At 43.6% G+C, this 17,791-nt stretch overlaps 1 protein-coding gene across 1 annotated transcript in view; it reads left to right on the plus strand.

The window, feature by feature from the left end:
• Positions 1–17,791, plus strand: part of LOC137429981 (inactive dipeptidyl peptidase 10) — a 380,373-nt gene that overhangs the window by 115,675 nt on the left and 246,907 nt on the right. Inside the window, exons 4-6 of the mRNA XM_068120409.2 lie at positions 2,584–2,682; positions 4,398–4,492; positions 5,428–5,502. Coding sequence (XP_067976510.2) covers positions 2,584–2,682; positions 4,398–4,492; positions 5,428–5,502 — 269 coding nt within the window. The remainder of the gene's footprint in view (positions 1–2,583; positions 2,683–4,397; positions 4,493–5,427; positions 5,503–17,791) is intronic.

Consider the following 17,791-nt stretch of genomic DNA (forward strand, 5'->3'; position numbering starts at 1 on the left):
TGTCAGTCAGCCTCAGGCAATTAATAATCCTTTTGTGGCAATGCCAGCCTACCCTGGTAAAGATTCAATCCACACATTCCTTACCCTAATCTATCTCCATTACAGGGACGACGCACTTTGTGTTGAAACACCCTCCCTGAGAATCACCAATCCGACATTTTATAGTTCGTTTGGGAATCAAACCCATCAAGGCAGCTCACAATATGGCCGGTTGTACATCAACGGACTGTCAAGGCCAAGGGAAAAGTATAACGGCAAACAGAAACAATGTTTTACAAACGATTTTTAATTATCTCTAATTTTACTTTAATCTATGGTTCATAGAAGAACTTGTACATAAATTGGACAGCACACAGACATTAGTAGACATCAATGCACTTTTACATAAATTACATGGACATGACAAACGATTGGTGAACAAATATGATACTATATGGCATTTGAACCTGGGTGCCCCCGTATCATGAGCCAGCCGTTCATAGGATAGGGATACTCACAGGCCGATTGGACTCTCTGGACTATTTCATCACCATTTCCTAAGACGGACATCATCACAAATGGTAATCGAACAAGAAAGGTCAATATTTTGCACTTTTTGTGAATTCCCTTTGTGCATGTGCACCCAACTGTGTGTGTGAGTGCATGCGCCAGATGCACAAGGCAAATCAGTATGTTGGTAGAATGCCTTTTGAAGGATTTATGAGATGCAGTATTCGTGCCGGAGCTGAGATGAAGCATCCTTCAGTTAGAGCAAGTTTTGGCCACGCCTGAATATCTTCTCACGGTGTTGTTTGCTTCGCAGAAGGATTTTTCTTATGCATGTGGAAATGATTGATGTATCTTCCTCGAGTTCCATTGGATCGTCAGGAGGCGCAAGACCATCATATATGAATGAGCTGCACCTGCGGAAGCCGTTCGTTTCCTAAGGAGACGAGTTTTCGAACTTCTGAGGGAATAAGGCTATTTGATCTGAAGTTGATGAACTATTTTTCCTTCTTCCATCAACGCTTTTCCCCCACTGTTTCTTTTGAGATGGTAGTCTGCTACTTGATAAATGAAAGGGTATGAAGCCTAGTTTTGATTTAATTGTTCCGCATGGACCCTTTTTGCGTTATTTATTGTTTGCTTCACAGTGTTCTTTAGAAGCCTGGTGTTGGCTTAGCGGTTAGGGGGCCGGCTTGGGATTCTAGGACCATGGGTTTGAATCCCGGTCGATCACTGAATTAACGCCAGGGGGGTTGACTCAGCCTGTCGTCCTTCCGAGGTCGGCAAATTGAGTACCAGTTCACTGGTAATTCCCTATGTGTCGCAAGAGGCGACCAACAGCGTTGGCGGCAGGAAGGGCATCCGGCCATAAAACATTGTTTCAAAAAGGGGACCCGAAAAAGGCCAACCCCTGCTCTGTGGGGAAAAATGGCCTCAAAAAGGTGGACAGTGTTCTTTAGTGTCTTTTCCCACTATCCTTTTGCGAGAAATTTGTTGGCGCTGCAGATCTTCCTTCCTTTGGGGAAGTCTGTGACCTGATTTTAATGGAGAAACTCCTGACGAATGCCTTCATGGGTGACAACGATCACAGTGACTGATATTGGCCTTCATGGCTGACAGCAGGTGGACGTGTCTCTGCGATGTTAATTATCTTATTGGGCATCCCAAAGTATCGGATCCTTTCTTTCGGAACGTTGAACAAATTCCTAATTATCTGTACGTGTTGAGGCTTGAGGTTTCGTCCGTCAGGATGACGCAGAGCGAGCTGTCTAGCCTGAAAGGTTCGATTTCAAACCTCACTATAGCCTGTCATCTTGGTGTTTCGCAGCCAAAGTGAGGCATCAATGTGTGTTCCATCCCTTGGGTGGACCTCAAGCCGGGCGTCCCTTCTGCTGTAATGCCCTAATCCCAAATTCCTGCCCCAACCACCTCCACTTAAATGTGAGATCGTTAAACGATTGGGCCCAAAAAGTGATTAATAGTGATTTGGTTCTCATTTCAGCAATGCTGAAGGTGCGCGATGTACTATGTCTTGATGTACCTGCAAAATAACAAATGAAAAATGAAATGAAATGTTCACACTGTACATTAATTTCGTGAGGCCTCATCTTGAACATGGTGTTCAGTTTTGGTCACCATGTCTGTGGAAGCACATATGGTGTTGGTGTAGAACAGGCATGATGAGCCGAATAGTTCCTTGTTATTCCTTGTTTGCTATTCCTTGTTGACTTTACACAATCTTTGAGCTTCTGAACCTAAACTAATGCAAAGTGGCATAAAGAAGAAGATTGAATTATCTGGTTGATCATCTTATTTGATCAAGATCATTCTTGATCTGTAAACGCATCCAGCCATGCCATGCCATGTGGCTCGCACCTTCAACAGGTAATGAATATATGAAGCATTAGACACTTGAGACTTGAGGGATTGTCTGTCGGTCTTTGTCATGGAGTTCAAATTTAACAATCAGTGGACAAGGTAAAGTGGAACTTGTCATTTGTACTCTGATTTTCTGCCATTACTGCTTCCTGTGTCTTACATTTATCGTGATTCAAACTTCCTTCCCCCAATTGTTAACCCCCCCACTGTTTTATGTAGAGGAAGACCCGAGCCAGGCGCTAAAGTCCAATTTCACATTGGATGACCTGTTCAGCCCTGAATTCCAATTGACTCAACCCACGGTCTCCTGGATCTCTGGTAAGTACCGGTGACAATGTGCTTGTCTGTTTTCATCGAGTCCGCCATATACAATTAAGTGTTCAAACCTGATGTTATCGCTTTTTTTTAAATCAACCTCTAACCAATTTTCTTTTCACTTCTAAAGCTCTTTTGCCTGTTGTTTTTTGCTGTTTATTTGCTGTGTCCAATGGCTGGAGAAAGTTTAGGTCGTCGATGCACCTCGATTCAGAATGTACTCGAAAACTCTCCTCTTTGCTCCATCTTTAGCTGCCCGGTCCACACCATCCATCACGCAGCCATAGTCGACATTCACTGGTCATAAGCGGCAGGTGGGACGACTGCTCTGTGCAACATTTCGCACGTCTTGTGGAGTCTAAAGGTCGGAGAAGGCCGGCTGGACATCTTTATTGCTAGAATGGAGGCAATACGGTCCATAGAAGTGTTTTCAGCTGAACAGATTTTCCACTTCGATCGATTTGTTTTTCCAGAACACAAAGATTGTAAAAATAAAATAATTATATCGAAGAACCAGGCACTTCCAAGTTCACACCCATTTACGATGTCGCACAGAATTCCCCAAAGCAGGATTTCCGCTCCGCATGAGGCAGTTTCAGAGATAACGATGTTCGAGACATTTATCCCGAACAGTGTATTGATTTATTGCAACCATCGTAAGGGTTGGGAATTGTGCCGGCCTTATCCCGGAGCATTACTAATGCCGGTTTTGCCAATCATCCCACAGCAAACAATGCTGACACAACCCACATGTTCCCGAGTCCGTGACCTACTCGGTACTTTTTCGCAACCTCACCAGCCCGCCTGTCAATTTTTAACCTGAGCTTTTCATTAAGATCGAATCATGCGTCTCCTTTCCCCGTACCACGCCGTGTAACTATTGGCATCCTGTAGATGTGACCCGGTCACTAATCTGTTTTCAAACGAACAAGTGATTCGAGCGCTTGCAAATGTGTTATTCGGTTTGTCTTGCGTTTATTTTCCTTTCCTGTGTCGAGATATGCAGCGCTCTTATCTTAGGCTTCTTATGCTGAGTGCTGGGGTTAGGGTAACCCGGATAACAACAACCTAAACGTTCACCTCATCAACTAGATGGTATTCATAGAATACTTACCCTGCGCAGTCAACTTGTTGCGAGCCAATTCTTCTGTTTTTGAACATTTTTTTCTTTGATCCAATATGGCTGCCAGACCACGCGAGCAATGACATCATAAATGTATATTCTCCAATATAATTGTTGCATAGATCACGCTCAATACATTTCAAACTGATCAGACTAAGCGTTGTCCCTGTCGAATTATGACGTCATAATTATGGCACAAATGACGTCATCGTTAACAACACCTATTGCCCATTAGGAGTTCTTTACAATGAGCCATGTTTCAATTTTTTCCATGCAGCGGTTTTAGAGATGTAGAGGTGCAACATTTTTCGGTTTTTCCAAGATGCCACCTGTACCACATGACCTATGACATCATGATTATCATTAAAATATTCTAAAGGAGGAGGCGCTCCGATGGTGAAAATTTCGTGTGCATCAGACCACAGTTGCTGAGAAAAAATTAATAATGATCGGATGTATAAGTGTTGTATTTGTCGAATAAATCAATAATAGTCAGTGTCGGTGTGATGGCCTTACAGACTTTCTTGTTTGTGGCCTTTCATCGCTAACTCAAGGTGTCATCCTTTCGTCCGGTCGTGTGTTGTTTTTGTTGCAGGAAATGAGCTGATATATCGTAATTCCAAAGGAGATGTCACGAAAGTGAACGTGGAGACGAATCAAAGCACGGTGCTGGTGGAAAATTCTGTCTTTGTAAGTGACATGCAGTATGTTTGTGCACGCTGTCACCGAATGCATTCTCCTGCCTGTCTACACCTCTAAATAACAACATCTCTCAAAAACGGTGACAACGTTGCATCCATTTGTGCTCACACCTCTTCAAAAGAACATTAATGCCATAATATATATACTACACACACCGATGTCATGCCAAATCTCCACCGCCCCTTCTTTTCCATAATCTCCTGCCATATTCGTAACAGATTCCACGAACATTTGCTTCAAAGTTGAGACTTTATCTAAACTTTTACCTTGATATTGCGAAACGTCAGCATCTGTGAAATATTGCCTCGAGGAGGTTCGATTGTTCTGCATTTCTTTCTCCATTGTATGGGATTGTATGGTTCGGTGGTATTTTGGTGTGCAAGACACACAATATTGTATTATCGCACTTTGTTTTCTTGTATCATTTCATCATCTTGTTTCTTCATTTCTGAGAAGCTTACTATTCCAAACGTTAAAATTATGTTGGCCTCATATTTGCTCACAGCTTCTAAATTATTATATCTCACGTATGATAGTATGGTTTCCTCGTTGGGATACCAATATAATAATTTCAGTTGTTATAGTTTCACAGTGATTTAATTCTCAGAGCTATCTACAAATTACATATGCGAAACTGTGTGGAGGGAGGAACTGAGCTTAAGAAATGAGGAATTGCTTAAAATAAGGGATAGAAAGAAGGAACAAAAATAGTTACGGAGGGTACGGATAAATGTAGGAGGTGTAGGAATTGCATGGTGGTGATAAACCACTACATTTTTTTTACTTCCATGATATGAACGATTTAAAAAATTTAAACGGAGGGAAAAAACTAGGAATGAAGCAAAGACTGATGTTCATAGGAAAACTGAATATTTGGGGGAAGGAAGTTGGGGTGCTGTCAAATTTTTCTGTTTCACCCTCAGGTTACTCTCAAAGCCACGGAGTATCAAGTCTCCCCAGACCTGAAATACGTTTTGCTTGCGTACAATGTGCAGCAGGTAAGACTCGTTCGAAGCACAAGAAATGCAGATTACCGACACAAGTAATTGCCCAAACTAATTCTGCATTGTGCTGATGTGCGTTGCACGTTATAATTAACATTTCTGTTGAGCGTAATTTCCGAGATGCACTTTTAAAACTGATTTTCTGGTTTAATTGCTGGTTTAAGGGGATAATTTGTGTGTGGAAGCTTTTGCTGAACTTTATTTTGTACATCCCGAGATTTTTCAGAAACTTTTTGCTTTTGACATGATGAACCTGAGCAATATCACAAAGGGTTCTTTTTTTTACAAATTCTTTTTATAAAACCAACAAACAAAAAAAAGCAACATTTTTTAAATAAAATTTTACAAATTTAATAAAAATGAAAAAAAAATTTATAAAATTTTACAAATTCTACAAAGGGGTGGCTAATCTGAAACGACTTTAAGATGGACGATGAATGTCATCATGGTGGATCGTATTGATCGACGTGGATGACCTCCCTTCCTCCCCCTCAAAAAGTATTACAAATGGCCGAGAAATATATTTGTGAGCTCAAACCTACTTTTGGCTCGTTTTGAATGTTATTTTTGTTGTTGTTGATGTTGATGTAATAAAACATTAGGAATCTAAATGATATGGGGTATCCGGAAAATAATTGGTTTCACTCTCGGCATCATGTTTACAAATGTAGGTTTTGCTGAACTTGGTATTTCAATACTTTTTGAAGAAAAAATGGGCGGAGGGTGGGGGGGTAGGGAGGGAGGGGGTGGGACGTATTGTAATTAGCTCTGTCTGTCTGTCCATCTTTCCGTCCGTCCATCCGTCACACTATCTCCTAAACGGTTATGCAGAAATTCATCAAATTTGGAAGTTATGATCACGATGTGTCAAGAAGGTGCAAGAGCAGTATCATATTTGGCCCGGCCCCTGGGGTGGTGTCAAAGGTGAAGTACCAAAAAATGCAATTGCGGGCACATTTGGAATACTTTTAAATTAAGCTTTTTATATACAATCAGCATTTAGGGAAGCATGAAATATGTAATGATTTTTTGATTCGACCCCTGGTGCATGCCCCAGGGGGTAGGGGACTTAGTGTCACAGGGGTCAAATCAGAAAAACCTCAATATTTGATATTGGATGATTCCTGATGGAACTTTTTGCCATCTTTTGAAATTTGTTTTAGAACAAAAAGAACTGGGAACTTGCAATGGCGTACCATCGACTTCGCTCTAGTTGTGCTTAATTTCAAGGTCTACTTAGGAACTCATGGGGAGAGTTTGTGTGGAATAATTTTCAGTTTTAAGGTAATGGAAAGAAAGGCAGGCACGGTTGCTTTGTCTCGGCACAAATTAATTTATTTTAGAATTTCTTCTGAGATGAACAAGGTCAATTGTGCAGTAATCCAATTTGTTTAAATGCTACAAATTGGGTTGTTTTGCACACAGCAAATTGAGTGGGCCTGATGTTTTGATTCAAATAGATAGATGTTTGATTTTACTCGGCACGTTGTTATTCCAGCATGTATCGAACACCCAAACACGGTGATCTTGGTATCGACGGCACAGGGATCTTTGTTTTTTTCCTTCTGCATTTAACCAATCTTGTGCAGTTGCACTTTTATTGCATACACATGGGAAACTGTTAGAAAGCTTCAGAGAATATACTTAAACTAATCAAACTATGAGGAAGACAAATGTGGAGAGATTGGGAACGTGGGGGGATAATGAAACTTGAAGGTGACTCATCAATGTAGGGGATTTGGGCAGGGCAGTGAAGGGGTATAGGGATGTGATATATTTTCCTTAGCAATCTGGAGAATGTTGCACCAACCAACCGATGGCCGATGTACATGGATTGGCAAAATTGGTGTCATTCAGGTAGAATTTCACATCTCAAGGCACTCAATCATTCGGCGGGATCGAATGTAAGCTTTCTTATTTTAAGGATCAAACATGGTGCAATATATATATGTATATTGTTGTGGTTGTGGGAAAACACAAAAAAGTAATGGCAACCACCATACAGGTCCCTTAGAATAGTTATGTCCTAGTAGTCCCTTCCCCTTATTTCGGGTTGTTTTGGAAATATAGGTCCTCCACTTATAAGGAAAGCTACCAGGCATTGCACCAGGCTCCCACGGACACCATGGTGTCCAGTTTCAGAAACCCACCAATCAGGGTGAAAAGGGCGGAGTTACGGGCTCCACCAATCGGGAGCCAGGGGACCTCCAAGATTCCCCCCCCCCCCCCCACCCCTTTTCCCTTGGAGGGTGAACAAAGGGTTTTGGTACACGTTTTTGATTCTCTCTCTTGGCTGTGGCTGGCATGACAGGCGGTCGCAGTTGTGCTGGCTCTCGGTTCTTGGACATTGTGGACACTCCTCTCTCTGCCCGGTCTCTCTTACCCCACTGAGTTCGTGGACATTTTTTGCTCTTGGCTGGTCTCCCTCTCGCAGGCCTCTACACCTGCATTGCGACACTCTGAGCCTGTCTCTTTGTTGGCTCCGGGCCTGTCTGACTGCTGGATTCGCTGGGCGCGTGTGCTCCACTCCTGGGGCATGGACTGTTGACCTGGCACGTGTGCTCTTCTCTTGGCCTGGGTCACTCTGCCGTGCGGACGATTGACTTCTCACTCTGCCGGTCCGTGTTGGGATCGTCATTACTTGCTCGTGCTTCTCGGTGGCGACGACGGGACATTTGGCACCGCGAGGGGAGGAATTTGAGAGCACGTAGCCTTTGTGCCATCAGGTCCTTCGTTGTTCATTCCCCTTCCCTCCCCGTGAGAGTGTGTTGGGCGTCCATGTGATGTATATCCGTAGTAATCGTAATAAAGCGTAGAATAAGCTATGTTTCTGCTTCTCGTCCCTTTTTCTTTGTTATTAGAATAATCATATTGTAAATATCTGTATTATAAATCAAATTGTTGAACGTTTTCCTTTTCTCTTTGTCCGTGAATGTCTCTTCTCCATTGATCCGCCATTGTTCATATCCAGTTAACATCAACTGTAACAGCTTTAGCATCCCTTCGGCGGTGACCAACGGTTTTCGCTCGGCTGAATACATTTCAATCAGGGAACAAAGGAAACCGCCGGAGGGTACATACGGTACGTTCTCCGATTGGCGTTCGTAGTTGCTGATTTGCAACCTGCTAAGCACGAAGTTACTCATGCGCAGAAGCCGCAGTTCCGGGAAGTTCAGGAGAGAACGGAGGATAACCCCCTCTTAGTAAATCTGAACCCCGGGCCACAACACATTCGGTGTCTTGGAGTGGAATTCCTCCGGACACCATGACAAATTGGTGCCGGGAGTGAGAATCCGCTCCGGCCACCGTAACAATATATATACAGTATATATATTATATGTATATATATATATATATATATATATATATATATATATATATATATATATATATATATATATATATATATATTGTTACAGATCGCGGATTAAGATGTTAGTTACCGAGCGGTTTGGTATTGCCGCGACCGTTACAGGATCCCTGACTCACCCGATTCACCCAGAACTTTGGCCGTATCGCACCACAGCTGCTCAATGAGGGAAAAGACAAAAACGACGCAATGCAAGAGGAAAAGGAATAAAACGAGAAGACGTACAGACGAGTAATGGGGTTTATTATTTACACACACAAGCAAAAAGGAGCAATCAAGTTTTATTTACAACACATAAGACGCAGGTGACACAGTGCAAATTTTAGCTTACCTACAGACTTAATTAAATACCCAGGGACAGAACAAACAAAACAAACTCACGTATACAAGAAGGATGGAATGGAATGAATGTTGGAAGGAGGAATGGGAAGGTTCAGCTGGGGCAGATGGTTCGGCTTGATCCCGCACGGGACGTCGGCTGGACCTCGACGGCCACCGATGCCACCGCTATTTGGTCCCCGCGGGGTAACGGGTTGAAGCTGCCTGGTGGAGTCAACGCTGCCTCTCTGGCTCAGCTCAGGGCGCGTCTGCCGTCTCTGGCGCAACTGCTGGTAATGGCCCTTGGCACCTTCTCTCTCTTGGCCCTGGTGTCTCCTCACCATTGACAACTCAACGCAACCAACGCAACCACTGACCCCTCGACGCCACCACTTCTCACCACCGACTTCTTACCACCGCAACCAACGCAACCACTGACCCTCCTCTGGCAACCGACTCAGACCAACTCAAAGTGCATCTCCTCTGGGAACACCCCCGCCGTGGGTTATATAGGCCCCGCCCCTCAACCTTTGCGAACCTCCCCCAAACGTTCTCTCCCCGCCCTCTCAAGCCAAACCCCTTGTTCATGGTTGGTCGAGTGGGGCCGGCTCACTCCTCCCCTCTCTGAAGAGGTGGGGACCCGCCTTCCTTCCCCCAACCCTGCCTCGTGGTCAATGGCGGATGAAGGGAAAACCGCCCAACCTGCAGTTGGCAATGCGAATTGCAATTGACGGAAAGGGGGGAATGGAAGTGTTGGGAGTGGGAATGAAGGGAATCTATCTCTTTCACTGGTGCAATGGAGTATTTCAATTAATGGGAGACACAGCCTTACTCTAAAAACACATAATAAGAGATAACTATCAAACAGAGGTATTCTATTATTTGGCTGACGTGTATGCTTGTGGACTAATTATGGGATGCCCTTTCACCTTTACACAGCTCCGGAGGTAGGGGGGCGCAGAATAACAATAATCATCACCAATTTACCACAATACAACACAATCAAAAAAATACAGGCCTCATGTCCGCAACACTGCACCCTCCTCCTCTTAGGCACGTTCCGGGCCTACAACTTTTATTTTTAGTGTGACACGTAGGTGTAGTTCCCTCTATTGTTAACCTGACCCTGAGTGCGACAGTTTTAAAACATAAATAAACGTGTCCCGCTGCTCCATTGCACCCTGCCTAACAGACTTACGCCCACAGTTAACCGAATTGCGGAATGGTCTTCAAACTATACACTGACGGTGGGGAGCATTATTTACAATTGACGCTACTTTTATTTACAAAACTAACCCAGGACCTGTAATTGTTCTTTCTGGGGGGGAGACAGTCTGCTCTGCATCGACGCACCATTAAAGCACCCAAAAACGCACCAATACACACCCAAGCACCAATCGGTGCAGTCACCATAGTTCATCAGTGTTCCATAAAAATAAAATCAACAACCCCTAACCCTGCAGGTGATCTCTTGCTCTTCGGCTCCCTCTGCTGGTTATTATTATTTTCCTGGTGTTGTCATCTTCCCTTGCTGGCGGCCTATTTGCAATAAAAGAATGCACCTAACGTGTCCGTTTTTATTTTATTTATGGCCCACAGGGGCCGACTACGGCCTGTTCACCTGTGGGGCATCGGTGCCCTGTGGCCAAGGTCCGCCAGCAAGATTTCGGGCCCTCATGGCCGGTTCCAGCAGAGGGGCCATGCCCCAACCCATGGGGTCCATAAGTGGTGCTCGGCCACAGACATGTGGTCCATAATGTGGTGCATCGATGCAGACAGCTGGTTCTGGGAATTTCGGGCGCACAATGGCCGACCCACGCACGCTCCCCTCGGCACCCAGTGGCGCACAGGTCATGTGGGAGACAAAAGGGGAAAGACAATTGAGCGAGGGGTAAGGTCACAAGGGTACACATCAATAAGGCAATGCAAGGCGAAATGCGTACGGAGGGCGAAGTGAGAAAGCTCGTCCCTACCGTACGTCACCCCCCTGTCACCTACCCTACCCTTGCCCTTACCCCATATGTACAAAAATCGACACATTTACAAATTCGTCACTACTGTCACGTCTTCCCCATATTTCCCCTATACCAAATTCGTCTCCACAATCCCTCTACTTCAAAATTTGCCATCACCAATTCATCATCAATTCTCATAAGGAGGGAGAGATGGAATTACGCACAATGTCACACCCACGTCATGATGCGTCTCACAATCCAAACATTTGCACAGTAAAAAATAATCAAAACATGGCATGGTGTGGAGTACCTGTCACCTCAGGTGAGTGGATGCAGATGGTGCGAGGAGATCCTTCATCCTAACTATCCTCTAAATGATTTTAACACACTTTACACTACCCGGGGTCTTTCCCTGCCAATCCATTGGCCAACTTACACTACGGGTTCTAAAAACCAATTCCCATTGACCAAACTGTGGTGCTTCTCAATTTGGGGTCTCACTCCCCCGATTCATCTCCCGGTGCCTTCGCACAATTTCTGGGCTGCGACGTGTAGCTCTCCCAGCAGGTCTACCCACCTGCACACCTCCACCACTGCAGTTGCCACCCGAGCTTACCTAGCTCCTCACCCTAACCTAACTAACTGGGGCAGGCCCTCTCCTGGCTCTGTCACCCCCTGGTGCCCTCTGGCACTGGGCTACCCGGGTCCGTCCTCCGGATCCTCGGGCCCCATCCACAACTACCGGCTCCCAGAGCCCACCTGCGGCCTCACCTGGCCGACATCCTCACAGTGGTGGAGTGCCCAAACCAACTACACACACTAACAGGCTACACGCCCAGCCATTTCCACAACACTAATGCACCCATCCAAATACCATTCTTTCACCTCGCACCACAGATGCCAATATCCAACCACAATTTACCTGTACCCTCTACCTAACACTTACACTACCCGCCCCGGGTATCCGTGATGGGGGTCCACTCTTCCCCCATTCACACCTTCGCACCATCCACTCCACTCCACAATTTCCACCATACTCACTCCACGACCATCCATTCCAATACTCCATTTATTCCACACAGCCACATACACCTGTTTGTTGCACACCTGTGCAATCACCTGGTGCCACCTGCACCCTCCTCCTCTTCCTGGACCAGTTGGTCAACACAACACACATCACCACTACTCACTCATACACTGCTCCACACACCTGTTCAGTTGCACACCTGTGCAATCTCACCTGTTCAATCACACCTGTTCAATCCTCACACACACGGCATCATCTCAGCTAACTACTCCCGTCTGAAACTTGCGCTTCCCAGTCGTCCCTTTAAACTATTGCGCTCCCACGTCATTATCATCCACACTAAACTACCTGCGTCCCCACTACAGGTATCAGTCACTAACTAACCTTAACGTCACCTAATGTCCTCTTCGCTAGATCCCTAACAATATAACCTAACCCCCCCGGGCTAGTTTTCACTGCCATACACCCCATAAGCTATAGCGCATTTGCCCCACTTGTGAGGGATGGTGGATTGGCCATCCCTTCACATGGGGCAGGTCCTACTATCAATTTTGCACACCTAAATCCAACCAATCAAAAATTCTGCCAATCACTCTACCATCATCAAATTTTGCTTCTTTCTAATTTCGGGGCCAAAACACTATCCTCATCACCCGTCTACTTATTACATCCTCTCGGTGCGCCAATTCCCTTCTAAAGCTTGGCTTCGTACAGCCGAGCCATGAACGCGGGTTCTTTTGTGCCAGCGGCTGGATACGTCCCGCATTCGTGGCAGGGACGGGGGCTTACCCGGGCCGAGATCCCACGCACCACCTCGGCGTGGAGCCATCCAATGTCCCGATCTCGACCTGCCGGCACGTCTCAATAGAAAGTGGTCGCCATGACGACCCTTCCTATCGGGCTGCCCGCTCCGCCTAGTGGAGCCCGGACACGGCCGTTCCAAGCGAGGCACAGCGTGGATCGCGTACGGCGGTTCTTTCGAAACCGCCGTGGTTCGGATCCCCGCTGGTCCTCGCGGCACGCGAAGCTGCCCGACGCGCACCGAGGGCCCGATTCGGCTATAAGTCGTTCTAACCTCTAACCCGGTTACCGTCGACGCCTCACCTGGATGCTTACAAGTGTCAGGGAATTTACTGGGGGACTCACAGGACTCCAATGACCGGAAACAGGTTTACAAAAGATCAAGACTTTATTAACTACTAGTTCACTTGTTTCAATATAATAAGGAACTACAATACCATAACGAATTTAGTAATTCAAGTCGTTGGTTCTTCCTCATTGGCCGGTGCTCTCCTGGCGCTGCTTTCCCGTTGCATACTCGTTCGTCCGTCCGGCAGATGTTCTCGTGGCAAGTCCTCCTGAATCAAAGTCTGTTCTGGTTTATATCGGCACGCTTGAGTTAATCCTCTGTCCGCTGAAATCGTAATCCCTTCTCCGCTGCTTCTAATCCGTTACTCGATCGCCTTACTGGAGCCGGTTCGCCCCCCCCCTGCTGGGAGTTGCATTTGCCTCACAATAGGAGGGTGTTCTAGCCTGGGGCTGTGACCAGGTGAACAAGAGATTACCACGTTCGTGCAAATTCCTGACATTCATTTACGAAATCGTCTATCTGCTTCGGTTTCCAATTCCAACGATCACTATGATGTCAAGATCTCTACTTCCATATTGGTTTTGATTAATGCCATACAGTACATTTAATACCATGCCATACAGTACATTAATGCAGTACAGTACTTCCACAATTCCCTCATTTTTTTGTTTTTGTTTATATTAACCATTAATCTAAACATCAATATAAGTAAACAATCAATCACTACAAGTAAACATCAATATAAGTATACGTAAATAATCAATCACTGCAAGTAAACATCATTACAAGTATAAGTAAATAATCATAACTTTGGTAATCAAATTCCCTTGGGCATACACCGTCATCCTGCAAGAATCAAAAAAACATTTCGTTGGTCATTGACTCCTTCCATATTGTTCAATCTATTGCATTTGCATCACAAATATATTTTCAAAACAACACTTCACCATCACCAAGATACAACAATTTCACTTCATTTTCAAGTTTTATAAAGCATCTGCACCATCTGGCAAAAACGTTTGCCTCCACACAAATGTTGACTTTGTTTGAAAGGAAGGGCTGATCACTTGTGTTTGAATCCTGGTATGAAACATTTTCTCCTAATGTCTTCATAGCTCCTGCACTACTTCGTGTAGGATTTCGCTGTTGTGGTAACATTTCGGAGTCATTGACTGACCCTGCTCTCCTTGTAGCATTCTTGCCACTTTTTGCTGTAAACCATAGTAATTCCTGAACAAGGCCTTCACCCAGTTGTAGTCGACTTGCCTCCTCCCTTATTGTGAGTGGGCAGCAAGTATTGGTGTGACATTGATTGGCCAGCAAGATGTGGAACAGGGATGCCGGATGCATCCACAATGATGTTGGGACCATGGTGTTCAGGTCATTCATGGTCCTTACCAGGAGCAATCCAGCAGAATCGTGCACAGCTGTTGTGACAAGGGCACAGCCGTTTTTTGCAGCTCCATGCTGGTTCCCCGGACGTTGGTGAAGTAATAACATATGTCCCCGCATTTCACCGAGGTTGCAGGTAAAATGTCGTTGTCCTGCAACTTCTGATGTGGTGAATGTTCGAAGTCTTCGAACAAGAGTAAGTGATCGCCTTTCTTTCATATGTTGCAGTGTGATCCAGGCAAATGGTCACATAAATTTCCTTGGTGAAGGTAAGCATTCATCTCCAAGTTACACGGGAGAATGTCTTCATCATTCTTTGAGAAAGAGGGTGTATGCCACGATTAACTTCATTTTTTAGCCACAAATTTTCTTTCTTTCTTCTTCCCAATTCCGTTAGCAATCCCTCCAAAATGTGATCTCGTCTTATCCTTATGCTCAGTCATATCTGAATCTGCTTTCCGCACACACTGAATCAGATAGGGTACATCTTACCATGAAATCAGCATAATCATGTATATCTTCCGACAGTTTCACATTCAACAATTTGTTGTTTTTCCTTAACACAAAAAGTTATATTCATTTATATGCGTCACACAAATAATATTCAATCAGGTATGTATTTTATTACTAAACTAAGAATAGCATTGTATATGATTACAATCACAAACGGGAATACCTAATTCCCAACAACAATTTTCCCAAACCAACAAATTAAGCATAATGTATTATTACCATAATTCCTCTCCACTTTTTCTTTTCCCTCTTTTTCCTAACAGTGTGTCACTCGTGGTGATATGAGTTCATTGATATTGTAATTGACACAACTCATAACATTGTCGTTATGCCATTATCTTAATTCTACTGTTTATGTCGCCATAAAAGTCTTCCTTTTCTGGTTCCACATTTCTTTCCTCATTTGTCACTTCATGTGTTATCATCGTGTTGTTGGTTACCTTATTCAAACACACCGTCACTAAGGCTTTCAAGCAAGCCACCACTAAAACAATTGCCAATATAACTACTAAACCAACAAACAAGTCTGCTACTCCTTGTATATATTCATATCTATGACATAGTTATATGTCGATGACATTTAACATTATATACCAAACTAACAAGCTTCCTAAAAGGTAAATAAAGAAAATCCCTTAATATGTAACATAATCAGATTATTTGTCTTACCCTGATCCCCCTATCTCGCGGGGTTGAACTCAATCCCCTGATCATGAGTGTAGTTGTGATACATTTTTTCACTCATGTTGTATTAATATCAGCAGGTAATTGTATGTCATGTAGGCAAATAAATGTCACTATTCCAAGTAGGAATATCACATGTTGAAAATGTAATGTTTATCAATGCAAGGGGTGTTAAAATGTAATTCAAATGACTGTAAATCACGACTATCATTTTTCTACCACTGAATGTTCTGCTGGGCTGCTAGGTGCAGCCTCATTTTCTGTGGGATCGTCCACCTTAGCCCCATGTGCTTGCTTGCAATGAGAGGCATGAATCCAACTTTCTATTTTGGGTCCATATTTGTTTCTATTCTTATCAATCTCCTATGGTTTATCAATTCGTTCCAAGATACCGCAACCAAAGGTTTTAACCAAAGCTCTACCAAACTATTTCCAATTTGAACAAAAATGCCAGTGAAACAATGATTCGAAGGATTAACTTCAAGGGGTCAATAAATTTATTCTATAGCCAGATCTAATTTTCCCATCCAATAGTTTGCCTTGCCACATGTCATATTATAACACCTTAATAAACCTTCGAAAAAATGTTTCCCATCTCAACAAATTTCCTTTTTTACAAATAGCCATGTGTAACTTACGTATTTAACTACAATTTCCTCTCAATTTGTTTGGCCTAACTGGCCGCAAAAGTGGCTGCCAGCATGCAGTACCGTTTTTATCTACCAAGGAAGTGTTCCACACAAGACCTCTACCAAAATGTTGTTTGTAAAAACAAATCTGGGATTTCTGATTACATGGATGCACACTCTCAGGACATTTTCAGGCTGCTGTTAACAATCCACTACGATGACTTAATTCCTTTACCCACAATCAAATAATTAGTACAAATTGAGGATATTATCCCTATCACATTCTTTTATAGATTCATTATGTTGGATCTAATTTTTTCCAATAATTTTCCACTGCTGTAAGGCGGAACAATAGCTCTCATAAGTCTTAGTAATATCGTACTTAATTTGCCCAGCAGAGAATAATTTATTTACTATCCTTTCTCATCTGTTAACCAGTGACTTTGTTTGAACTCCAGAACTGAAAAACCCACAATAGTTCAAACCAGCAAAATTTTCTTTACTATTTTCCCATATCATCTATGCCTAAAACACATCCATACATACAGCACAATTTATATGCTGATAAAATTCAAGTTTATATATATAAAATCCATGAGCAGAGTATTCTGGGAAGTCAGTGTAAGACCTCTCCCAAATTTGGATGATTTTGTACTTCCTCATTTCCTTTTATGAAGCTCATGTATTTCAATTTCATAAAATTTGTCAATCAAATTCAAAATGCTTATAGACAAATAAACCAAAAGTCCATTCTTAGAAAACCCTTATGATGTCAAATTGAAATTACCCTTTCTGCCTTCACAATAATCTATCCAAATTTTGACTACACACCCATTTGCATGTCAGTCGACCATTGACCTATCAATCGTGCGGAACAATAGTCCGAAATTCCCACCTGATCATCATGTGACTCTTGTTACTTGGTTTGCCAAAAATTGCAACGCAATTGTTCCAAACTTTGTAAATTTAAAATTGCTGTGCCCAAAATAGAAGATCCAATTTTGGCATTTGATCAATTAATTATTAATTTGTTAACAAGCAAAAAGAAAAAATGAATCATTCTTGCTCTGAAAACTTTTCAGACACAAGAATCATCGACAGTTATTCATGTTTGTCCAGTAATCGAATCTGTTGAGGCCAATCATCATTTGGGATTTGCAGCAATGAAGGCCTAATCATTGTCTGAGGTACCGGTAAGCACTGGTACCCTTGATCTTGGTTTGCCCCATGACCTTGTCTTCCTGTTGACATACGGACATCTTCTTCTCCAATGTCCCATCTTTCCACACTCGAAACACCGGTTTC

This window comes from Myxine glutinosa, chromosome 6, assembly GCF_964187855.1.
Source record: "Myxine glutinosa chromosome 6, kmMyxGlut1.1, whole genome shotgun sequence".
In the NCBI taxonomy this organism is placed as follows: Eukaryota; Metazoa; Chordata; class Myxini; order Myxiniformes; family Myxinidae; genus Myxine; species Myxine glutinosa.